Raw genomic sequence first — 27,167 nt, 5'->3', positions numbered from 1 at the left:
AAATAGATGCAATTTAATAGTCGATAACTAAGTCAATTAAACTTCCACCCAGTGAAGCATTTTTTCACTAGAGGCTATGATAATGTGCAGGGTAGTTTATCATCTATGTTTTAAAAGTGTAATCCTACTAATAATCCTAGTTTTTAACTGAAAGTATCTGTAATCTGATCATGTCTTTTTTTTTTTATCTGTAACTGTAATGGAACACAGTTACTTTTTTTTGTATTCAGATTACGTATTCCTGTTACATGTAATCTGTTACTCTCCGACCCTGAACGTTGGTCCACCTGTAGAGATGTTGCAGTGTTGTTTAGGTAGTGATCCAATGGCAGTTCTTGACCAGTTTTACTCTGGGGGGCAGGCTGGAGCCAGTTGTCCTGCTGTAGTAATAGTACATAATGTAATAGCACACAAACAACATTAAATACCATGATTGGTATTTGTTTGAGTACCTTACAACTGCAAGTATTTGTTTCAGTAACAGTATTCAGTTCAGTAACATGGTGTCAGCACCATATCATTGCAAGAGAGTGATCATTTTACTATTATTGTGGATTTTTGAAGTGAGAGGGAACAGGGGTGTCTGGTGAGAGGCAGTGCTTTGAAAGGGCAGAGAACTGACATGATATTAGATTTCTGTGTCTAATGTAGAGAAGTGTGTTTAGTGATTTGAAAAACACTCTCTTTAGTGTTTTGCAAAAAGTGTGAGGCTGAGAATGTGCCTGTTGTTGTGCAGATCTGGACTGAAGTTTTGCTCCTTGAGTATCAGGTTTCACTAACTGTGTGTTTATTTTAATTATTCCTCCGCCCGCCGAAGGTGCCGGGCCGGAGACATACTGTTCTCCAGTTGTCCAGCTGTACGTGAGTCGTGCGTCCGTCCGTCCGTCACAGATTTTTGTTTGCGCAATAACTTTTGAACGATGGACGGATTTGCACCAAGTCTTGTGTGCTAACACTCTATAACACGTACATGAACCGGTTAAATTTTGGAGACCAACGCTTTCAAGATTGCCGCAAAATGGCCGTCTGACAGACCTGTCTCTAAAAACACACTTATGCCAATAACTTGGTCAATTTTAAAGCTTTTTTATATTTGACTTTGATATATTTTTGAATAACTATGTTGGATACTATTAGGTAATAAAGGTAATAGTCCTTTCTTGCAATCTTTTCTCATTAACTGTATACTGTATCAATAGAGCCATAATTCTCAAACTCCTGGGACACTTGCAAATAGGATTTATAATGAATCAATGGTTTCAATCAGGTGCACCATTTCATCATCTTTCACATTTGAAAATAAACAAGCTCTCTTACTGTTCAGAAAGTAGTTTTTTGGCATTTCACTTGGCAATTTCTCAAAAAGGAAGATATCCAGTGACAGTGTTTCACCAGCTTCAGTTTACCAACAAATGATGGATATATATACATGCTTCATATGTGTGTTTTATTGCAGCTCCACTGTGTGCCTGTTTTTATAAAGGGACATAACTATTGGCAGAACAGAAAGAGGACCACCATGCTGGTGGTCTGCAGAGACCAGGTAAACATTCACTTTTATCATCTTGGATAAAAACTAAACCCATGTTTCAAATCCCTCACATATTCACTCTTCAGTATTTAACACCATGATTTCTGAATGTCATTGTCATGAGGTTTCATGATGCATTCACACTATACAGTGAATCATTCAAGTTCACAGTTCAAATGTATGTATTTAAAGCAATGCCACAGACAGACGTCTCTCCATCAGCAGCCACGTGTTACTGACTCTCTGCAGGTCCTGGTTGTCAACCCCAGGTCCCAGCCTTCCTCACCTGTTCCCACCCTTCCTCAGGCCCCAGGTCCTCAGTCTCCTGCACCCACCTCTGACTTTCTCAAGGTCCTCGGGCTGATCCCCAGACCTGTTCCTTCCCAACCTCAGCTGAGCCCTGAAGTCCGGGAGGACGCTGTCCTGCCCAGTGAGGCACCACTGAATATCCATGGTTACTCTGCTGAGGAGTACCGGAGGATTTACCACTCTGTGGTGGATGGCATGCTCGTGTATGTAAACTAAACCTTTAAAAATGTTTGTTAGTTCATTGGCTAACATGAATTGTTAGTTATTTTACAGGCATTAACTTTTAAACCCAGTTAAATCATGGTTTCACTTATAAATATATTTCACCCAATTTAAACTTTAAAATTCAAAGATTCATTTTTAATCTCACTTTAGACTTTAGTTTAGGTTTTACTCTAAACTTAGATTAAATTTAATTCTGTTATTGCACCAAAGCTTTAAATTCCAGTTTGAGCTGTGATTTGTTATTAACTTTATACTGGACTTGAGGAGGTTTCACTTTTAAAATGGCTGTCTTTTTGAAAGGGACTGAGCAAAGATTCTCTGCTGAGTCATCATAAGTAGGCTAACTAGACTAACCAAACATTTTTTCTTTTTTCAGCCAGCTAGTAAACTTTATTTTACTTTTTGCAAGTGAGCAAACAATGCACCTTTCATCATTTCCATACTCATTCAACTCAATTCAATTTAGGTTTACATCAATAAATCTGGATTTACTAAACTGATATTAGTTTGTTATTGTGCAACAGAGTTCTTCTTAATTTTAATCTGGATTTACTCATTTTAAACCTGGTTTTGCTGAATTCAGACTAGAACTAACCTTAGATTACATTATTTTTTTGTTGGTTCAACCCAGTGTTAATGTTCCTTTAATCACATTCATCTTTGTAATTTAGCTTTTGTGTTGTTCTCTTCTCACAGATTTACAAGTGGCAGGCTTCGCCCATACAACCTGCAACTCTGACGAAGGATTAAGCAGCGCCTCTGGGAGAGACTGGGTCGTCCTAAGGTGACCATGACTGAAAAATCTGAGGGGATCCTGGAGATTCAAGAGTCTAGGGCAAACGAAGCCTACCCAACACTCATAGATGTCGACATGTCAGGTGAACCAGATCCTTGGGAACCACTCAACAATCAAGCATAACATGCAACCTAAACCAAATGTATGATTGCATGCAACAGTAGTGAAGTATATGAAATACTTCACAATTCTTAAATTTAAACTTGAGATTGAGATTTTTCTCATGGAAATTCAAAGCCCACTTTAATTCTGCAAAGTCGCCTCAAACTCAGCCATCTTTAGCCCAGAATCTCACCGCAGCCTTTGACAACATGCTGTTACATCATCATCCTCCTAAAAAACAGTAACATCCAGTCTTCAGAAAACCATCTCCAGCACAAACAGCCTCTCCTGCCTAAACACTCAGCCTTCAGACAGCCACTCAAGCTCCACCTGCAGCCTCAAGATAAAGAAAACACCTCCAGAACCTCGCATCCTCCAGCAGTCAGCAACAATTCATACGTCTTCAGCTTCTGACATTCAGGCATTCACCACCAACTCCATCATCCACCTGCAATTTTTGCACTAGCAAAAGCAGATGAAGCCACTGCCTGCAGCCTCTGCCAGCCATCAACATCCATGGCCTGTTCCTACTACCATACCATCCCAGCTGTTCCTGCTAGCCTTAGCCTTACCCTTCACCATCTGAAAACCAGCTGCCTACAGCCTTTGGCTACCCTCCTCAGCTTCCACCTCAGCCTTTGCCTGGTGGTTTTGGCAGTATCACCAACATTTCGGCAATCAGCCCAAACTTCCATCCCTAGCCTCAGTATTTAGAAAGACAACTCCAAGATTGTCCAGCAGCCAGCTGCAGCCACTACATCTGCCTCCAGCTTCTGACAGCCAGCTGCATGTACAGCTATCTCTGACACCCAGCCATCTAGCACCAAGTCCTGCATCAACCTGCAGATTCCAGCAAGAACAGATCCAGACACTGCCTGCAGCCACTGGCAGTCATCTTCATGACCTACTGCTGTATACAGGTCGGACTCCTCACACTTCCGACTACAGCCTTCAGCATAAATGCAACTGATGCCATTTAGGTGGAGCCTCCAGTACACACCAGCCTGTATCATCCAACTCTCTGCCAGCCAAGAACGACAGCCTCCTCCTGAGGCCATATTCGCTCCCAGCCTCTGTCTCCTCCCTCCAGCCTTAAACCCAGCCTCCACCACCAAAACTCCACACAGCTAGCTTCCACGGCCTGTGACCTGACATTCAATGTTTGTTTAAAGCACAGAGAATGGTAAATAACATATTTGATTATACTTAATATAATGTATATGCTTTTTCTGCCTTTATTATGATAGAACAGCTGAAGATATCACAGGAAAGGGGATGACACACAGCAAATGGGCCACAGGTGAGAATCGAACCAGCAGCCGCTGACAGCCTCAATATGTGGTGCACATGCTCTACCAACTGAGCTATAGGGGCGCCCTGATGTATTCTAATATTTATACAACCTTACACATTTCTCAGTATGCACAGCCACGGCCTCCAGCCTCCCGCCCCCAGTTTCAATGCACCTGTCACCATTCAGCTACCCGAGCTGCAACTTTTTGTGATGAGCAGGTCCAGATCAGCCAGCAGTCTCTGTGCCTACACCTATTGACTTCATCAGCCAGCAGCAACAGAGGTCAGATTAAAGCTCTCTGATAGACTTGTGACACCAATTGTGCTTTATGCATGTGAATATGAGAGGGGTGAGAAAACAGTCATTTCACAGAAGCTGATTCCTCCTCCAATTGCTCCTTCCTTTTATCAGCTGAGAAGTAAAAGAATCATCCATGTATTATAAGGGATGAGATAGTGTATGCAAAGATGCTATTCATTCAGCTGAATGAGAGTTGATCTTCAGGTGCATGAGCCAAAGATGTTTTTCCAGCTTATAGGTTTACTTCCTGATTATACAGTCCACTGAATGTGTGCAGTAGTGTTTGCCCCCTATTTATTCAAGTAAATTAACATAAATTTCTAGTATTATTCTCAGAAAACTCATGAACACGAGTTCTTCTAACTTGTGTTTTGTGTTTTGACTTGAAATGTTGAGTCTCCTGGGACCCTTCTTTTTATAGTTTGAAAAAAACATATGATGGAAACTTTGTGTGTCTCTAATACACTTTAAGATAAGTTATGGCTGCTTATTTTTGTAATAATGAAAATACTGCAAACCATGATGAATATTAGCATTAAATCCGTCCCTTCACCCTTACACCTAGAGTTCAATAAATTCACTGGGAGCAGTTTCCAAATGTAAAAGGAAATCAAATTTGTTGTGTTCATCAGTTGACTGAACAATTGTTGGTTCAACTTAAAATTTTAAGCTTATTGAGCATGTTTTCTCAAGTACACTGAATTAATATCAAATTGATTTGAAAGAAATGTTTATTTATTTTGAATTATTACAAAATTACTTCAACTTGTCTTTTTAAATCAGTCAGTCAACTTAAAATTTTAAGGCAGCCAAAACACTAACTACTCAAAGTTTTTTTCAGTTAAATTTAAAGTTTATTTTTATAGCATGATGCACTTAACATAGGCTTATGACCCAGTCTATAAAGTTAGACATACACAGTTCACAACTTAAACTGTAATTAAAAAAAAATGCTTTTTACATTAAACATTTGCCAGAGATTGAAGTTTTATGGTCATTTTAAAGTGAAAGTAAAGACTGAGTCACACAGCCACACTGTGGCCAAAAAAGGGGCTCATAGTGACACCAGTAGAAGCTGGTTGTCTTCCGGTCAAGACGGGATAAATGAGAAGTTACTGAGCCCTCCTCTCTTTGCAAAGGAATTTACATGAAACATCTATTTTTAGAGCACTGCTCCAATAATTAGGGAGAAACAGCTGGTTTATTTTGGTCCTTCCTGATATGGCTGTCACCAAAGTAGGCATGACTAAGGTCTCAAGCTACTGCTGCAGGGTTTTGTTTGGTATAACGTGATAAAAATAGAATCTCCTGTATATGCTATTCATTTCTCTTGAACTGAGGTGCAAATGAGGGTGGATAGTCTAAACTGAAAATAAGTGTTTTCGATGAATTAGGATGAGCTGTATATAATAGAGTCTGACCAATACTGATAGCAATGAAACAGTGCACTTTCACAGGCATTTTTAACAATTCTAAATAAATATAAATAATAATAATAATAAAAAAAGAAACAGAAAATGAACAACTTGCATTAATAAAAAGACCTAAAATGCTGCATAAAAAACTAAAAACAAAACCCAAAAAAATCTGCAATATATTCTGTAAAAACAAAAAAATGTTGGACAACATATATACCAAAACTTATATAGACCAATAGAACTAGAAGCTAATGCCAGGCCGATAATATTGGTAAATATATATACATATATATAAATGTATGTATGTATGTATAGATAGATAGATAGATAGATAGATAGATAGATAGATAGATAGATAGATCAGTGTGATATTTTGTCTGTATATATCCTCATTCTTCTTCAGATCATTTCTTGTTGTTTGAGAAAGAACAGTTAAACAGAAGATAAACTCATTTAACAGTCTGCTCATCATTTGTTTTCTAGAAATGAGCTTGTACAAAAATAGAACAGACACTTTACAGAACTGACACGTTGTCTCATTTCTGTTGCTTTTACATCACTGACACGCATCATATCGTTAGTTTCTGGGAAAAAGCTGAAGGTCTCCCAAATGTTCTGATAACCAGGATACTGTTATTATTTTGCCATAAATTGTGGGTGTGTGCCAGTGTGTGTTTGTGCCTGAGTGTGCGTTCATCCTGCTGTACAGCTCTCTGCGGGAGATGAAGTGTTTCTGAGAAGTGCCTGGGATCTTTCCACAGAAACAGAATGAGAAGTCAATGTGACGTCCGAGACCACCTGTGGGTTTTCACGGTGGCTTCATTTCTAAATCTTACAGCAAATTACCGGAAAACACAAACACCTTCAGCCACACCAGTCAGTTATGACTGCTGCTGACAGGAGGCAAAAAACATACAGAACCCCCAACACCAGAGCACAAGGACACATCGTGTCTGCATTTGTTTTAGTGTTGTGTAATGAGGATGTTGGAGACATGGAGACGTTGAGATGAAGCTGTGCACATCACTGACCTACAAGCAAAATCTTTTCAAGTTATCTTTACATAATTTGTTATAGAAGAGTAGTTTGTGTAATTTATCAGTTAATCTAAAATGCAGTAGGTTTTCCCCCAATCAACATACCGGTGGTGTTCCGTTGATGTGGGCGAGCTAATGATGCAGATGATTATTGTAATTATGCTTAATTAAAATAATTTGTGATTCAGAGGCGTCCTTTGAAGCTCTGCAAAGTAGAGACGATGACGTAGATACAACACGGTGAGAACAATAGCTGAGGCAGTGTTTCCTTTGCATGGTGTGCGCTGTATTTAGAGTATTTTCAGTGCTTTACTTTGCTGTCAGACAGTGTTTTCCAACAGGACACCACCGTTACACAAGCCAAATGTCACTCTCCTCAAACCAACCTAGTTGCATAGGCAAAATCAGCAATTTTACCTCACAGAGCACAGGAGACACTGGTCTACCGCTGCCTCAGTGTGTTAGTTTGTTTGCATTATTTTGTGACTTAGGTGTTTTAAAAGGATAGTTCAGATTCACTGAAGTCACACAGCAACACAAACAAACTAACAGACCAAGCCTGTGAAAGAATGGCAACCCGTGTATTCTGCAAGGTAAAATTAATGATTTTGCTTATGGAGTTTGGTTTGAAGAAGTTATTTGCCGTGTATGATGGCAGTTTCCCATCAGAAAGGGCTGTCTGAGGGCAAAGTAAAGTGGCTGAAATATTTTAGATATAGCACACACTGATGCTGATTTTTTTTTTTTTTTGGCAGCTAAAATACCTTTTTGGTGCTGACGCTGTCCACTGTGGTTCACTGCTCAGCTTCTGTGCTGATACTATTGATCATACATCCTCATACATCCTCATACATGTCAAATAATAATAATTTGACTGACAATTGGTTGATCATCTCTTTTATTTATTGAAGCTCATGGCTCTTCCATCCAGGTGTTTTCACTTATTTCCTAATGAGGCCTCCTCTCAGGACTGTGTGGATGCCTGCAGACACACTTGATTAAAGAAAACATCTTAATGCTTCATCCACCGCTGCTGAAAATTAAACTTGACAAAAGGACATCAAAATGTTTTTGAAATATTTAATGTTTTTTTTTCTTGGTTTTTCTTCCTTAACAACATTGTTATACGATCACCCACAGTTTGTTTGAATTATTCCAGCTGTGAACAGCTTCTCCATTTCCTTTGTGTATTGCATTATGGGAGAATAGTGTCCATCAACTGCATACTGCTTTTATTTTGTCACTTTTACCAGTGTGAACACACAACACAAAACCTGCCATGTATGGCATTGGTACAAGGCTTTGAGTCTTGCCACTGCGTATAAGAAAGCATCCGGATAGCTCCTTTGAAAAACAGGATGTTCCCTGGAGAACAATATTGTTATATCACAGTTTTCTTAGAAAAATGAGAAAGAAGAGAGGAAGACATTATCAATGCTCCTTGTCACCTGTAGAGTATCCAAGTCTGCCCACAACATATCTGAGTCTCAGAGAAACTTCCTGTTTGCTTTGGTTTTCACTGAACATTAGACAACATGTCCATCTTTACAGCTATCAGCTTTGTGTCCTCTCAGTCACCCTGAAACCTCAGCTAATCCCCCGCGAGTAAAAATACAGCAGCTGCCTGCCAGCAGTCTGGCACAGTCACTCTGTGTTGATACTTTAACCTCTTTCCTCCTCGTTTCCTTTGTCTTCTGCTTCAGCTCTCACTGAGGCTTCATCCAAACACAGGAAACACAGGAGGGAAACTGAGCATTCATCTGTGGAACCACACACAAATATAATATATAAATATATAGTGACAAATAATAGAGCTTTGTATTTGTCTTAATGAGAGAATGAAACTTTGTGTATCCAGTATCACAAGCCTCCAGTCATATTTTAAACAACATAAAATGCTCTGCAAGAAGTAAAAATTGTCTCATATATTTATTTCGCAAAATAAGGGCAAATGTGTAAACACTCAGGTGACTAAAAAGTGTACCTAAGTACAGTACGTAAACAAATAAATGTAATAAATTCCATCACTGATAGACCTTTTCCACAGCAGCCATATTGGAATGTAACAGTAGTGTAAACAGAGGTGTTACCAGTGATACATTATAATATTCATGATAATGTATCAATGATATTGGCTCACTGGGAAGACTCTGCTACACTAAATGGAACAGGATATTGATTGGTATCATTTCTAATACCTGTGTTTAGCCTACTAGTTCATGTCGGTATGGCTGCTGTAAAAAAACAGACTATTGTCTGTGATAATCCAGAGTTGCAGTTTGATTGACATGCATCAGTCTAATTATTGTATAATTCTTCACAATTTTCTTCACAATAAAAAAAATGCAAACTAGACAATCAGAGTGTGACATGGCTTTAAATCTGGACCAAATCTATACTGCATACTAATTCTATGTAGTATGTGCTCTACACTAATCTTCATAGTAGTATACATAGTACACTGTTTATTTATTTATTTTTTTGGCAATACTTTTTGAATGTTTACTTCCATCCACAATTTATTTCCATTATGCATTGCATTGTGGGAGAAGAGTCTACAACCATGCTAGCTGCTCTTTGAGGACGTACTAAGGCTAAAGTCATTATGCCACAATCCTAAGCATGTAATAACATTATCATGCTCACGTCTTACTTTACTGTGTTCCCATTGTTATGTGCCACAGTGTGTACACTATAAAGTTGCAGTTTAGTGTTTGTATGGCAGGTTAGACTGTGTATTGCTACCTAGTTGCTAGCATGGGTTGGATTCCACCAATTTACCCCCCTTTTCAAAGGGAGGGTCTTTGTGTGTTTTAACGTCCTTGGTAAAGACAGTGTTCCTCCTTTTAGTATTTTAGGTTAATGTTTATTTGCCGTTAACGTATTTCTTTGACTTTATTAATAAAAAGGACCTTCTTGGTACATTTGCCTCTGTTTCCTTCCCTTCTTTTTCCACAGGTAACTGTTTATCATTGTCACTTTGCTCATCCCACAGATCACCACTGAACCTGATGCCATGCTAATGTTTGCTTTTTGTTTGGTTTGGTGCGTAACACAAAGTACAGCTGTGGCTGACGGGATGACTTGACGCAGCAGGGGAATAAAGACAAACACTCCAGCATGTTAGCTGATAGTCATTTTATTGAACAGAAGAAAAAAAAAACTCAAAATGAGTGTGCTAAACTGTGGTTCTTCATGTTAAAGCATTGAAGCTCATCACTAATAAAGTGCACTTTCAGTTTACAGCCAAATGGAGACTAATTCATCTCCTCTTCCCCTCCAACAAGCTTGATCAGATCCCACCTGAAGCAGCAGGACTCTGTGCACCTGAACTCTTCTAGGTAGAACACTATCACAGTAAGATAATATAAGACCAAGTGCAACAACTGAGCATCTCAGTGAGGGCGAGTGCATAAGTGTTAATGGAAGATCGGCGCGTGAAGAGTCTCTTTCCTGTCACCCAGGTCTATTCCTGCTACTGTTTTCTATCCTGGCTCAGTTCAACCCGGTGAAAGCAACAATATGTCAGATGGTGACTTCTGCACAAATATGTTCAATTATGTAATCGCATGATTGTAAAATAACAGTATTTCTCAGCAGGGTTTCATTAATGGTCAGCGTGATACTAAAATCTTTGCCATGAGCGTCTCTTAACATTTTAAGATCTTCGCTTTAAAAAAATATTTTCCTATTTCCAGAAGTGTTTTTTCTACATAATATATATGTACAAGTTGTATCTTTACAAAGAAAATAATGTTCTGTTAAAGTTGCAAGGTCAGTATCGACTCCAGTTTGGCACGTTTTCCTCGTGACTTCACCCAGTAACAGACTAAATGGAAGAGACAGCAGAAACAAGTGCATTCGACAGCCTGAGTTTCACTATTTTCACTTTCAATTCTGCCTTTCAGACGCAAAGCTAGCAAATTAATCCTACCCCTACCTCCTATTTATAATGAGATGCTGTTTGAAATGGTAAATCCTCTCATGTGCAACAAATAGGAATGTCATTCACATGAAAACAAGTTGTTTGATGTCGCTCTAGTCTACAGGGCATGGCCACAGAGCCTGGGGAACGGGCTGAAGAGAAAAACATCCACAGTACAAGGAAGGGATATCGTATGATTTAACATTGAAGCTTGAATTTTACCTCTAAGGTTTCAAATGTGCTACATTTGACACACACAATTTACATCATCAAAGTCTGAGACAAACTGAGAGAAATATAATGACATGAAAAAAACAAACAAACAAAAAAATAATAAAATAATGCCATGTACGGTTACGAAAAAAGACAGATGAAAGAAGGTTGTAGCTAACATCCCAGCACATGGTAAGGGGGGGGGGGGGGGGGTGTTTACTTCGATATCACTAACACACAGCACTGGGAAAAGATCAGCTGCTAAGAAACACATCTACTACTAACATTGAAAAGTAATTAATATTAGTCTCACTGGGAAAATTCGACTTCACCTCTTATTGCACTTTTCATGTCAATCAAAAGATTAGGCAGTTCTGGGTTGTGTCTTGCTTGCATTGTGTTAATCTGTCTCATCTTTTTATTTAACATGCAAACTACAAAATGAAATAGAAAACCACTTTTTTAGCTGTCCTATCAAAGTGTGTATCATATACACCATGTCCTTCAGAGCTTAGACACAAGGGTTTTAACATACAAAGCTCTCAAAAGAGCCATATTACACACACACACACACACACACACACACACCTTCATTATTTAACAGTCTGCATTACAAATAACAGTAATAAATATGTTAGGTTCAATAAATAGGGGTTTCCTATTGGAATAAAAAATTATAAAGATTTGGCTGATTTGAATGGAGATCCGTCTGGACAGAGACGACAGCAGGATTTCCTTTCACGTGTAGTGTTGTAGAGCGTTTGGCTCAGTTAGATTAAGTGTTAAAAGTATTGATCATATCCAGTTAATAGGCAGCATCTCACAGAGTGATTCTCTATGGGACAAAACCTCAGCACTGTCAGCAGTTAGGTAGTTTTCAGCTTGTGAGTTCTGTCATTAAAGGGATAGTTGAGATTATTTAAAGCAGGTTGTATGAGGTACTTTTCCACAGTCAGTGTGTTAGCTACACTAGAGGTCGGGCGGTCGACTCACACCTAGTTTGAAGAAGCAGAGAGGAGAACCGGCTCATCTAATCAACCTGCTGTTGTAGACAGGGTCAGTGGCAAAAGGTATTTTAGCCACTTAAAGAAAGGTCCACCTGGAGAAAACGGGAGTTGCTGGTCTACTACTGTCTTAATGTGTTAATTGTTTGTGTTATTATGTGACTTTGGTGAATCCGAATGATCCTTTTAAAATACAAAAGTCACACAATAACACAAACAAACTAACAGATCGAGGCATCAGCAGACCACCAACTCCTGTGTTCTAAAATGTAAAATGGCTGATTTTTCCCATGGAGTTTGGTTGGCTGGTATAATGGTGGTTTCCAGTTGGAAAAGTTAAGTGGCTAAAATTCCTTTTGTTGCAGACTCTGTCCACAGCAGTTCATTGCGTTGCGTCCGTGCCGGTGCCTCTCTCTGCTTCTCCCAATATGTACTGCATCCAACCTACTGCAATACTACTTCAAATAACCCGAACAATCTCTTTAATACTCAGATATTGCTTCAAAACCATTGGAAACGCATGAAATCTCTTTTAGTGTATGATACAGTGTTTGTCTCCAACTTCATTCACTTCTCATGCATCCACCCAGGACATGGACATATCAAAGGACTGGACAGTGAGGGGGGAAATAGCCCTAATAAAAGGAATTATGATGGGGTGACACATCATGGAAGTAGACCTTATATACATATAAATGATATAGTACAATTTCTGACAACAGTCTGTATGTGCACCAGACCCTTCTTCATCACCCCTAAATCATGTTCCTGGTAGAGAATCACCTCTGCAGGCTTCTCAGGCTCATCTACACCCAGCGTGAATGTAGACTCTTTTGTTTCCGTCATGCTTGTTGAGCATTTTTGCTTTTGTTTTAAAGTGCAGTCCAGATGCAGGTGACTAAAAGGCAAGAAGCAAATTACACAGAGAGAAAGAGATGAAGCACAGGTAAACCCAGAGGTTGGGGTTTGGGACAGGATTGGCACGTATGTCAGAGGTATGGGAGCAGGATGGGATGGGGATGGCAGGAGTCTGGGTCTGTTCGGCTGAAGATAAAAAAAAAAATAAAAACAAATCCTATTCAGTCTTCTCCTGTGTCACTGATCCAGCTCCAGCAGTCACTCCCTGGACTGGTAGAAGAGGATGTATCCCGACTCAGAGTTCTTTGAGATGTCTGAGGTAAGCCCATAAAACTCCTCGATGGCCTGGGCGTCGATTTTCTGCACAGCACAAGTAAGATTTGGTTTACTGAAAATACAAACACACACCGGCAAACGTACAAACAGATGAGTCAATGAACACAGGCAGGCTGAGACTGAGAGTGACGCACCTCCACGATGTCATCATCAAACAGCAGCCAGAAGCCATGACTCTTCACTATGGTGATGTAATGACCTCTATTTGGGCCACTGAGGAAACAGAGACAAACAGTGACTCTCTCTTGTACAGAAGTTAGAATCAAAACTCCCACATTGTACTACATGTATCTTAGCATCCTGCAGGAGTAGCTGAAGTCATCTCTACATCATTAACGCGAGCACAAATACTGTAACACACAATGATCAATCAGTGACATTTATCTTTAAGCTTTGGTATTATGCATTTTGTCTCTTTTTTTGGCAAATCAATTACACTCACACTTCTTCTGGATTGTTATTACAGAAAATGATCATACACGATATGAATATTTAATTTCTTTAATATGACAGTTATTGTAAATACCAATATACTGCAGCACTCTTTATTGTAATTAGCCCTCTAATCATATTCAGGTCATATTTAAATTCTGTCCAGGGAATCTGCTTCACAAGTTGCCCTCGAGCCGATTGTGATTTGTGATGTGTGTTATGGGTATTCAGGTAACTCTGAGCAGTAACAGAGAAAACCTTTCTTTGAAAGCAAGGAGGAAAAGTATGTCAGTGTCATAACTGAGGTCCTTTGGACTGCTGTTTTTCAGCTGCTAACTTGAAGGAACAGTTTGACATTTTGGGAAACATGCTTTGCCATCACAGTGAGAATAGTCAGAATCTATGACTACTGAGATTAGAGATTATCTTAGATTCTGGATGTTGTTATGTTGTGATATGGCATGAGTGTTGTCTGTCTTTAGTTTTAAAGGCTGCCTCACAGTAAGGTGATGTAATTTTCTCAACTTACAAGACTGTTCTAGCTGTTCTGTTATTTGCCTTTCAACCACTTAGTCTTTTAATCCACATTACTGATGATTAGTCATCAAAAATCTCATTGTGTCAATATAAAGCACCAATAATCATCCCTGCAATGTTGTTGCCATATTGATATCGGGGTATTTGGTTAAAAATTTTGTGATATTTTATTTTGTTCATATCATCCAGCCCTAATTTTTCATTTCAAAAGTTGCATATTTAACTGTGGCTTCAGACCGGTTATGTCACAAAATCGTTGCCTTTAACTCACATTTATGGTGAGTGCAGATGAATGCAAGAAGAGCCTTCCAGTGTCTGTGCTTACATCATCGGTGAAGGTCAAACACAGTGACTGAATATAAAATGGACGTCATAAGAGCTCTGCAAAAGTGAAGCCAAAGCATCTTGATCGCCCTCTGATGCACAGCTGTAGTACAGGTCTTAAACTCAGCCTCCTAAACATGGCTTCTGTCATTTTATCACACTGATGTATATTCAACTGCTAATTTTTCTGATAAGTTTGCTTTAAATAAGTTACTTGATGTTATAAAGATGGGGGTTTTAAGCCATGATTAACACCAGTCACCAGTGCAAGATGACGGCGCTCGTATCCGGAATACTTCAGCTTCACTTTTGAATGGTGGGAGAAAGTCGAGTCGTTGTCCATCATTATTTACTGTCATTGGTCCAACAATAAGCGACAAAAATAATTTGATGGAGGGGGACTTTACTGCACAGGCATGTGTGATATTGATCCTCTCATCTAACAAACTGAAAGCGAAAGCACTATTTCCCCGCATGTCAAACTATTCTTTAAATATTATATAAAGCAGAGTGACGGGATACAGCTACAATCACCTGTTGTTGCCACCAAGTAAAAATTGTTTCTCAAGGTCAAATTTGCTCAACACATTCAACAAAAGTCTGATCAGTGTGTCTGCAGAAGCTTGTACCTGCCACAGTGAACAACCACAGCCACCAGATCGTACATGCGGTCCAGGTTAACTGCATCACCAGATGTGTTGAACAGGCGGAGCTCGAGGGGGAAAACCACTCGATAGGACAGCTTGGTGTAGCGGTGCAGCTGCTCCATGTACTTGAACCTCTTCAGGTGTAGTGCCAGGATCATGGGAAGCTTCTTCACACGCATCCTGCAGAGAACACATGCGCGCTCAGAGATGATGTGTGTTTGTGCAAAATGACACTTCGCAGTGTTATTAAGCTCAGTTCTTTACTGACCGCTTCTGTGCTTCCTGCTTGCTGCAGCATGTCTCACAGTAGTATTTGTATTCACTGCACAAAGTCTCTGTGTTACTGAAGTCCCTGGAGGGGAGAGAATGCCACAGGAGGCTTGGTTATTCAATCTTGCTCTGCCGCGAGCCTTTTAGCTGTGACTGAATGTATAACAAATAAATCGATTGTACCTGAGACAGTGTGTTATTGATGTGTTCTGCTCCACGTCAACAGACAGATCCAGAAAATCTTCATCTTTGCTGCTCACCTGCCACAGAGGGAGAAAAATGAGGTAACTAAACTGTCATTTTCTCTGACTGAGCAGGTGAGGATAAGCCCACTGCGCTGTGACAGAACACCCACCGGCCCACACCTATACACACACAGCCAGCCTTTGAAATGCTTATTATGCTGAGTAGCTTTTGTGTCTGCGCACTGCTGCGTCTTGCTGTTTGCAGTGGTTGTTCAGGGCAACCCGTCCCACTACTCGCCCTCAAAATTGTGAGGACAAAACCTCCAGTGGCCCTGACGTAAAGTGGGTGGCCGGAGCCCACCGGGTGCGCTCGCTGAATCTGCATCTCTCAGCATCTGTGCGAAAGGCTAATCCCTTTTTCAGACTTATTCAGGAGAGATCTCTCATTCAGGGTGAGACAGGGACATAAAATATACTACCACACACCGTTTCACAGTTGAGGCAGCGTGTCTCATTGGTCAGGGTGCCTTGGAAGATGTCGTGAACCCATGTGGGCTCTGTCTTGTTCTCCGTCTCCGTCTCTGTGGTAACGGCGGTGCCGTTGTTCTTGAGGCGTCCGTTCTGCTTTTCCTGCTTCTTCTCCTCTTGCAGGATGTCGGCCACCGTGTTCAGCAGGTAGTTGAGGAATTCATGGGCGTCCTGCTGCATGTAGTTATCGAACAGATCTGGAAAGAGACAGAGAGATAATATTAAGCGTTATAGAAATAAAATTTATTATCATCATTATTATTATTATATGGGGAGATAACTCGTAGGGAGGAATTGACGGGGTTGTCCCAGTCAACTTATTAATTTAATAAAGACTGTGGTAGTCATGGTAGCTTTCCCAGTTGACAAATAATTGCCAGCATGGGCAGTGATGTTCACAATATGATTTTATGTAGATCTGAATGAAATGCACAATTTTCTGTCTTATAAATCTTGTTTGTGTTTGTATGGGCCAAGAGATCGAGGCTGGTGTATACAATGCTTTTAATGCTCGAATTGAGCAGGTAACACTGTATAAATGGTGTGCAGACTCTGTCTTTCTTGCAGCACTGCAGATGTTCACTGACGTGGTAGTGGTAATTATCTGCCCATTCTGAGTCCAATCTTAATTTTCTCCACATAATTATTCTGCACAAAGCACACTTAGCTTAAAGCAGGCCTGTATTAAAATCAGTAATCATTTATTTTTAACAGACAGCTGAAGAACTTTGGGCTGAAGATATATGGAATCACAGCCTTCTTTTAAAGAGAAAGTTTGGCATTTTGGGAAATACACTTATTTCCCATTTGGTTGAGAACTGGATGATGAAATTGATACAACTGTCATGTCTGTCTGTTGAATATACAACCAGCAGCCGCTTAGCTTTGCTTAGGATTAAGACTGGAAACAGAAGGAGACAGTCCAAAGGTAACAAAATCCATGTAACAGCCCGACTAAAGATCGGTAATTATCCTGTTATATTGCTTGGGTCGGAAAACTTCCTGGAATTGTCACTGGTTGTCTCGCAACTACTCCCAGCCAGGGAACAGTGTGGCACATTTTTACATGCTTTTTTTGTACGGGTTCAACAAACCATATACACCGTTTACCACCTTCAGACAGAGCTAAGCCAGCTTCCCTCTGTCTCCAGTCTCGGTGCTAAGCTGAAGCCACATTCAGACAGAACCAGGCATCCAGTGATGAGGAGGTGTGCAGGAGTGTTTACATGTGTTAAGAACATAACTGCTATGAAACAATCAGAAAATGTTTTATTTCTCACCACCAGCGTGGCCTCACCTCATTCAGCCTCTACCTTGTACAACCACTGACGCACTCTCTTTCTCAAACAAATGGACACACACCAAAGGAAGCTTGGTGTCGCTATTTTGCAGCGTAAACTGCAGTCAGACCAAGACGTCACATGTGGGTACATGAAATAAACAAAGCAAGAACACAACTGTGAGATTATTATCATTAAGTCCATGAATTCTGCTTGGATAGCACCCGGTTTCAAACATATTTCAGGCTGACCAGGGAGCAGTCTTATCTCCTCCTCATGATTGGCCATCACAGCGTGACATTGGGTTGCGTCGCTCCTTTTCTACTGCACCACCTCAATTCAAAATGACTGAGTTAGGTTTTTGCCACATGGCCTGATTCTGTCTACTGACTGGCTGCTGCCTATATTGTTTTGCACAGTGTCCGACAGTATTCTATATAAAATGACGAGAGGGGTGTCGGTGTGGATCTGTCACCGAGGACACTCTGACTTGTTGAGCACAGGTGTAATTAATCACAGTAATGACTGCTGTCTCACTGAACACAGTCATCATTACTGCCATGAGTTACACCTGTGTTTTTCCCGCTATGAGGAATTCCTACTGAGAAGTTCTGTCTTGAGAAAGTGATGTTTTTCTATGTTTTTCATTCTTGCATTCAGTTATTTCTTCGATTTTTTGCAAGTGCTATTTTTCTTTGGTAATCTTTTGTTTTTGCCAGGCCTGTACTACACATACTGCTGCATGGGGTCTGTCCATTTTCACGGGTAAATACATCCACCTGGACTGCAGAACTAGAGTTTGTCTCAGTTTTTTGGGGATTAGCCACTCATCCAACTGTGCAGTGTCCAACAGTATTCTGTATAAAAATCATTTAAGAGATGTCTGTATGGATCGACCTCTGTCACTGAGGACACTCTTGTCAAACAGAGGTGTAATTAATCACAGTAATAACTGCTGTCACACTGAACAGAACCATCATTACTGTGACAGGCTACACCTGCGCTTCTCCTGCTACGAGGAATTTCTACTGAGAATTTCTCTCCCGAGAGAGGTCGACTGTAGACCATTTAAATAAAATCAACAGGCTACACTGATAATACCAACATCCACACACACTTCTGTTTTGACAGATCTGTATGTGAAAAGTGAAAACTGAGATGTGGGGGATTGGGGGGGGGGAGAGAGAGAGAGAGAGAGAGCAGAGGGGGCAAAAAAGTCCACAGAGGAGGCAGCTGACCAAAGCTGGGTCCCAACAGAGATTGCATTGTTCATTCACATAAAGAGCTTCCTCAATATGGACAGCAGAGAACAGTCAGCCTCTCTGTCAGCTCCACGTCTCTGAATGACCTTACCACAGACATGCACCTGCCCTTCTCCTCAAAGCAAACACTGCTAGAGTTTGCGAACATGTATGTGGAGAGGTGCATGGCTTCAGCACACAGAAGAATACAAGTTTTATATAGGAGCCTTTTTCTATCTCCTCAGACACCAAACTGCACACACGTGACAGCAGTAAAAAAAAAAAAGAAGACATTTTTCATGCGATTTCAGCTGCAGGGACGTGGTCACACATGTGCAAGTACAGGAAAGTGACTATCACCCACCAAGGCAAACGCCACACAAACGTCTGTGCTATTGGCCGAAGTTAAAGTTGAACTCCATCCAAAGCAAAGATGTAAATTTGTACAGATGTTACCCAACAGCAAGAACAGCACAGGTGAGAGGAAACAGAAATGAGATGAGATGATGCCTGTTTTATCAACCTAAATGAATTTCTAAAATATTTAACGTGTATATTTGCAATAATGTGTCAAGTTAATATAAGGTGACACAGAAATGGCAGGAATGTTCATTTATGCACAAATTAAATCGCCCAAGATTTACTGATAATGGTTTGATAAGGGATAAATAATTGGGAAGAAAAGTTTGGGAAACACTGCGATAAATTATTTTGCACTAAATTTAAATTCTTAGGCAAAAGGCTCTATAAAAGCTAAAGTATATTGGTGGGTTTTTTGGATTTTTCAGAACTGTTTCATTTTGTTGTAATAATAGATTTGGATTAGATTAGATTTGGTTCAGTCAGAGCTGTGAAATATTAAACCATCCATTTAATTAACTACAGGTTATATGAACTTCTGTTTTAAAATACAAAAATGTAAATATATCGGTTATCTTATTGGTTGCATCCATGAGAAGCAGGTATCTATCAATATCAGCTGAAAAAAATATATACCTAGGTAAACCTAAATGTAATGAAGCCATCATTAATGTTATCATTAGACCTGTGATTTTCCTGCTATGACTTGTTTAAAATCTGCTGAGAATGTTCCTTTGTAGTGATTTAGTAAAGGCTATATTAAGTGAGTATCCTCTTTTAAATCCATCCTTAATCATGCATATCTTAACTGACGGTGGATTGTTGAAATCTTATCAACATATTTTGGATTTTACTTAATCTTTTATTCTTATCTTATTCTTATTATTTGTTTATTATTATTTACTGTAAAGCACTTTAATGTACTACTGTTAACTTTTTTGTAATGTCTGAGTTGCAAAAGGTGTATCTTTAATGAATTAATTTCCTGCCTGTCTACTGCTTTCACATGAATGGGGTTGGGTGCAGACAAAAGGCTTCAGGTCCAAACACACCAAAAACACCAAAATGTGTTAAATGGCAGAATTTGCACCAAAAGCATTATGAGGTCTGTCAAACTGCCTTGATGCCGCCACTCTGACCTGGTTTCAATTTTGGAGCATCAAATGAGAACCAAAGCTGTTTTTTCCCACAGCTGCAGTGCTGTTTGGAGAGAACTAAAAGGAATAAAAGGCACCATGGATGTGAGAAGTGGGAACTGACGTCTACAGCACCATCTAAAACCAGCTATTATAAAAAACAATTAACTGATAAAAACAAGTGATGCAGACTCGCAACAGAGAGAGCGAGAGGGAGGGAGAGTGTGAATTAAGACAGAAGTGTTGATGTGATACAAAAACTTTTTTGGTCATAATATTGAAGTTACTGTACAGTTCTGTAGTTTATCAGTGAAGTATTAACTTCACTGCAGACTGGAGTCTCTGTTAACAGACAAATTGAGGCCCGTTCCCTCTAAACATCTGTCACTGCACTGCAATACTATAAACTTCAATGAAATGTCCAAGTGCTCTCTCTCCTTCTTCGTCTCCTTCATGCATGTTGGTGTTGAAGTTGTATAAAATTGTTGTTAAAAACTAATTCATCCTGGCCATTTCAATTAATAAAAAAAATGACATCATGCACCATTTAGTATGACATCATTATATAGACTGGCCTGAAAAAAGGTAAGGATTTCTAGTAACACTTTAAGGATTACCAAAGTGGTGTGCATAAGACTGTCATTACACTGTCATAACCATGTCATGCCACCTTTCATGAACAGGACGGAGGAACGTTTATGACAGTGGCCAGTTTGATGACAGGGAATAGAGTACCAATGTGGTTTTCTTGCTGGGTTTGGCTCCTGGCACTCCAGGGCTGAGTCCACACCAAATTGAGCTAACTGGCCCAACGTGAGCTGCAGATAACAGCAGACAGTTAGCTTACTTTAGCAACAAGTAAACTAGCTAACCATTGTTCCATCAACTAAATCTGTAAGCTAAATCACCTTGGTACTGTACCATCATCAAACTGGCATTATAATATTTAATGATAGCTTTATGACAAGTCCAAATAGTAGCAATTTAACTGATGTCCAGGAAAATATTCACGACACACTTATAATGGTCTTATGACAGCCATGTCAAAACCAGACACATATGACGGTTTAATGTAATGTTAAATCATAAAGCTAAACAGTTTCTTAAGACATTTTTGTCTTTATTAATATCAAGTTGTCATAGTATCTATGTAAACTCTGAAATGACTTAACTGACCAAATGAGACTTAATGACAACAGTCATAAACATTCATCAAGACTTCTTTATGTTCATGACAGCTGTCGTGACAGTGTAATGACAATCTTATGCACACCCCTTCAAACTAAGTGTCACTGGAATTTTTTCCCCCAGAGGACAATATTTCATTAAAGAATTTTTAAGTATAATGCTGCAAACAAACAATACTAAACAAATAAAGTAGTGAGCATCAAATGAGTTATGGCATTTGGAAACATCCATACTTAAAGTTTTCTGCAGAAAGTCAAGGTTTACAGGCTTTTCAGTTGTTCTGATACACAAAATAGTTTCTTAAGACAAGATTTACTACTCGTCTATTCAAGCTCTTCCTGTCTCGGGTATGGGATCTCACCATTCTCTTTCCGTAGGCGGGAGATAAACTTTTTGGGTGGGATGACGCCCACTTTCTTTTTCTGCGTGGCGATGGAGTGGAAGAGGTCAGCCAGGCATGTGAGCAGGTTCTCCTTCTTCTTCTGCTGGGCTTTGTAGGCCAGCACGTTCTCCCGGAAAGGCCGGCAGAAGTAGAGAGCCTGGAGCACTGAGTTACAGTAGCATGTGTTTCCAAACTGATGAAGACAGGGACAGGACACGGGAACAGAGACGAGGACAAAAACAAGTTTCAGTCAATTTTTCTTTGTAGATTATTGGTTAAATCGGCTGGTGGAAAAATACAGATACGCTTAATTGTTTTTATTCGCACTTGTCAGACACTACATCAAGGGTGTTGAGAAACAGAACACCCCTGTATTGGCCAACAGACTTTAAAAACAACACTGTCACATTCAATACCAACTGTCCAGTAGAGGACATGACTCACCCAATTCCTGTAACAGTTTGTTTTGAAAAATGACACCAGTTTTTTTTGGCAATGACCTTTGTTAATGTGTGAGAGGATTAAGTGATACTCACGTTGACCAATCCAAAGTAGTGTTCATTGATTGGGAATTGCTCCGGGCCGATGTCTTTCTCCAGAGCAGAGGCATTGGTGCCCTGAAAGACCAGAGACAACACGAGACATGAAAACGTCACTGTCATCATCACCATCATCTCATATAATGCATTTTACTCATTTATTATGGAGTGTTACAGGACTAAATTGAAAGTGTATTTTGTTTAGTCCAGTCTCTGTATATATAGCCAAATTATTATGGAAATCTTGTACAGTCAAGGAGCAGCAACCAGCTACTGAGGGTTCAAAGCTGCAGATAAGAGATAAACCAGAATTAGAGTCCTGTCTTTCATACAGCATAATTGATAAAATTATCCTTCCTGCCAAATTTCAATGTATCAGTTTCCAATGAATGTTTAAGCTCATCTCAACGCCTTTTCTTGCCAGAAAATCCCCCCCAAAAAACTCCTTGTCAAAGAAGAAAAAGGATATGGTCTAAATAGACCCGTGTCAAAAGTCAGGAGCTGGCCTATTTTGTGCCTGATTGCTGAGACAGACCACTTATCTCTTGTCAGAGCCTTTTCACTTGTCAGAGCTCAAAGCTTTTCCAAATGAACCACTGCTTTGTTGAGTGGATACAGAAGACAGTTTCGTTTGGGGAAGGCTTTGACTTTCAATGACTGTCATTTATGTGTGTCAAAGCAGAAGGAGAATACCTCTTTGTCTGGTTTAAACCACTTCCAGTCTGAGATGAAGCAGCATGTACACAGGCGCAAGTCCGTTTAGTGTACTGGGGCTGCGACTAACAATTATTTTCTTTATTAATTAATCTATTAATCGTTCGGTCTGTAAAATGTCAGAAAAATTGTGAAAAACAGTCATCGTAATTTCTCAGAGCCAAAAGGGGTGTCTTCAAATTACTTCTTTTGTCCAACTAACAGCCCAAAACCAAAAGACATCATCACTGTCAAAGTAAAGCACCAAATCCTTACATTTAAAAACTTGCAGTCAGCAGGTGTTGACTGAAAAGATGTGTTCATTATCAAAAGTTAGCAACTAATATTATTTTGATTGACTCATCTTTGCCTTTGGTCTACAAAACTGGAGAGAAACTTTTTGGCGAATTCAGTGAAAAAGTACAACAAGTTGACCTTACAAATGGAACGTACTGACACCTGATGCCACATTTTGACATTTGAGCCCGTCGTTATAAACAGCAGGCAGTGGCATAATTTATTTAAAAGGAAAAAAAGACTTCATCCTTGATGGTCTCAAAGGAAACAATGCATGTTAGCAGGAGAACGAGAGCAGAGGATGCTGTCAAGAGTCATGACAACCACACACTGTCATCCCTGGCTTTATATTTCTATTATCATCATCTGCAGCAACCGCTTCAGACTTCTGTATAATGTTTATTGAATAGCTGTGTACTTTCAGTCTGAAGATCCTTGACTCGCATACTACAAATAACAAACTATACAATCAGTGTTGCCCTTAATATTGAACACTTTTTCCTCATAACTTGTTTGCTTTATTTAGATACATCGTATGCAATTCAAGAAAATCTATGTAACCTCGAAACTTTCCTTTCTTAACTCTGGTTTCACTTATCTTCAAATGTGGTTATTTTGAGCTTTTATTTTTTTGAACAGAGGGAAACTCCTCAGCTCCTTTATGAGTTGAGATGATTATCCTATTTTTTTTAAGTCAAGCAATTTAAAAAAGCCACTGGATCATCTGAAGAATGCATTACCACAAAGCTGAAAACGTGGCCGTTTTCTTCTCCTCTTGAAAGGTTCATATTTTGGAGATGAGTGGTTTTCACTGGACAGTGATGATATGTTTAAATGCATTTCAGCAAAGTGTTATTCTAGATTTTGACACCAAGACTTTAATTTTTACTGCAAATACATACTGAGTCCAAATATCAGTTTCCTAGATAAGTAATAGTCGGTATCGGCCCCGAAAAAAACAAAACAAACAAAAACAAAACAACCCCCACAACAGTCGACCTCTAATTTGATGCATTTCCAGTCTTGTATGATAGTAAACTTGGTATATTTGAATTTTGGCCTATTGGTTGGACAAAACAATGTATTAAAATATGTCTTGGGCTCTGGGAAATTGTGATGACCATTTTCCAAGCAAAAACACCAAACATTTTCTGGTTCCAGCTTCTCAAATCTCAAAATTTGATGGGTTTTTTTTGCCATATATGTCAAATAGGTCAAATAATCACCGTGGGCTGTGGCATTTTACACTATTTAACAACATTTTATTTTAAAAGAAAATAGAGCTAATTGATGAATGAAGAAATAATCAGCAGGATCAGAGGTCAACGTTAATGTTTTATCTCACTTATGTGATTGTCAGGCAAGTGGGTCAGAATTCGACTTGGCCAGAGGCAATTTTTACCTTCCCCTGTAATGTTGTAATGTATAATATTCATTTAAGTAAATTAATCAGAACACACACATCTTGCATATCAAAAATGATATAACAATCCTCCATGTTTCTCCCTAGAGATGGACTTCTCAACTGTCACACAATGTGTGCATTTCATTTTTACCACTTGTCCAATCAGGCAAGTGAGTTGCTAGATTCACTAGCCCAATGTGCTCTTTTACTTGCCCTGTGCAAACATGCAATCCTTATTGCTGAGCCCCAAAAGAGAACTGAAAATGTGTTATATATTACAGCACAAATTGGAAAAAATATCCCTATTATATGAGTATACAATATCCATAATATTCATTAATGATGTGATTTCAACCATATCACATCAGCACTACAGCAAACTGCCGAATCCGTATCGGCTGTCACAAGTAGTAATGCACAATTAACTGAAATATTACTGAAATCACAATGTGGCCAAATCCCAGAAGCTGCACAGAAATGTGTGACAAAACATCATTATGAGTAACTGTCCTGCAGCATAAAACCCTTGACCTACAAATCTTGTTCTCCAGATGAAAGAAAGCATGTTTGATCAGCCCAGACCTTAACAAATGTCACATCATCATAAATGTAATAGTTTTTTTCAGTGAAAATGAAAACAAAAATGATCAATCCCACCAATCCTGAATCATATCGCAATCGCACTATTATTCATTTGCTATACTGAGACACAAGAGATGCAAGTTGTGTCCTTTCAGTTGCAGGACTGCTTGTGTTAAGACACCCGACCATCTAATGAATAACACCGTTTTACGCAAGTGGAGTCCATTCAAACTTGACCTGAAAAGTGCTGTAACACTTGTTCAGAAGCTCTATATTCACCAACATGTATGGGGTACAGTGTAGTAACTCAGTGTCTTTAACGCAGGCCAGCAGCACCCTGAGGAGACAGACACTGCAGGCTTTTGACATCAGTATCCAGTCTAACAAGGGGAAGGCCATTCTCTCTCTGCACCCAGCCGTCTGCAGCAGCAGCAGCAGCAGCAGCAGCAGCAGCAGCAGCACGTTATGCAATCACAACAAGCTGTCAGAAGCAGCGCTCGGCTTCATTCACCTGTCAATCATCGGTGACATCTACACAAACTGCATATTGTGTCATCTCGCCGGGCTGCAACACACAATGTCAACGCTACCAGCGATTTGAAGGTTTGGGATGCAGCCAGGCCTGTGTGAGCACCGAGACCTGATAAACTGCACATCGTTCATAATAGTGACTAGCGTTACATTCACTGTGCACCCGTTATAGAGAGCCTCCCCCCCTGCACAGTGTGTCGGGAGGGAGGGAGGGGGGGGGACGACTCACCCGTGAACATCATTACACACCAGGTCCAAACACAGTGGCTGCAGGCAAATCAATAGCAACACACATACAGCAGCAGGATACTCACCATATTACAAATGGAGGCGATGTTTCTGACAGTCATTTAGTTTACAGTGTCCCCCTCACCGCCATCTTTATAAAATAAACATGATTTCAGAGCAGGGCGACGCTGAGAAATGAAGTTAATTCGCAGCCGCGGCTGGAGGCCAGACTGCAACCCCAAGCGTCAGAGAGCGGCGGCGGGCAGAGAGACACGGAGCAGCGGCATGCGGCCCACCGGCACCGGGCTGACGGTCACACTGCACTCAGCGTCCGCACGGCTTCATCTTCACGCACGTTTCACCAACATTATAGGCTGGAAACCGTCAGTGCATGAGTGAACAGTGGACCGACCAAGTTGCAGGCAGCAGGTTGTTAGCAACGACCAGGAAACAAGCTTGATGGCGAGCAAACGCCGTAGCCCCGCCCACATTGAACGAACTCCGGAACCGGTTGGTTCAGATTTACTTCAGTTGATTGACAGGGCTGTAGAGCCAATTACAGACTTGAATGATGAAGCTTAGGTGAGCTGCAACCAATCAGAAGCAAGTGTGTGTCACAATGTCGTGAGGGAGTTGTAGTTCACAGTTGGGACGAATTTAAAGAGATTTTGTAGGCGGTAATGTAATGGGAGATTGACCAAAGATGTACTGTAAAGCTATGAATTCATGGTTTGTTTTATTGATTGATTAACTGATTTTATAAAATGAAATACTGCAAAAATATGAATAATATTATTTTATATATAAAATATGTGTAATAAATACAGTGCAATCAATGACTAAATTTTAAATATAAAACGAATAAATAACACAGAGCCATTTTAGGTAAGATATCTCGTCCTCTGATGTGATTGTGTGTATTGTCCTGGATAATGTTATTAATGCCCAATTTTTATTTTTATTTTATTTTCATCATTTTTCTCAGTATTTATTATATTATTTTTTATTATTTAATTTATTATTATCCTCATTAT

The 27,167-nt window shown here is 39.7% G+C and overlaps 1 protein-coding gene across 1 annotated transcript; it reads right to left on the bottom strand.

Annotated features, from left to right (window-relative positions):
- Positions 1–12,619: 12,619 nt before the first annotated feature.
- On the bottom strand, positions 12,620–26,604 carry usp46 (ubiquitin specific peptidase 46). Its single transcript, XM_084722170.1, has 9 exons — positions 26,220–26,604; positions 22,395–22,475; positions 21,838–22,051; positions 16,230–16,468; positions 15,742–15,818; positions 15,557–15,640; positions 15,271–15,468; positions 13,483–13,561; positions 12,620–13,372 (listed from the first exon to the last, which is right to left on the bottom strand). Exons 1-9 carry the CDS (start codon positions 26,253–26,255, stop codon positions 13,271–13,273), a joined length of 1,110 nt encoding a protein of 369 aa, XP_084578296.1. The 5' UTR covers positions 26,256–26,604; the 3' UTR covers positions 12,620–13,270.
- Between the last annotated feature and the right edge of the window lie 563 nt (positions 26,605–27,167).

This window comes from Lutjanus erythropterus, chromosome 7 (assembly GCF_056507025.1).
Source record: "Lutjanus erythropterus isolate fLutEry1 chromosome 7, fLutEry1.hap2, whole genome shotgun sequence".
In the NCBI taxonomy this organism is placed as follows: domain Eukaryota; kingdom Metazoa; phylum Chordata; class Actinopteri; order Lutjaniformes; family Lutjanidae; genus Lutjanus; species Lutjanus erythropterus.
Note: the sequence above shows the minus strand (reverse complement) of the source record. Positions and strands in the feature narration are given on the sequence as shown.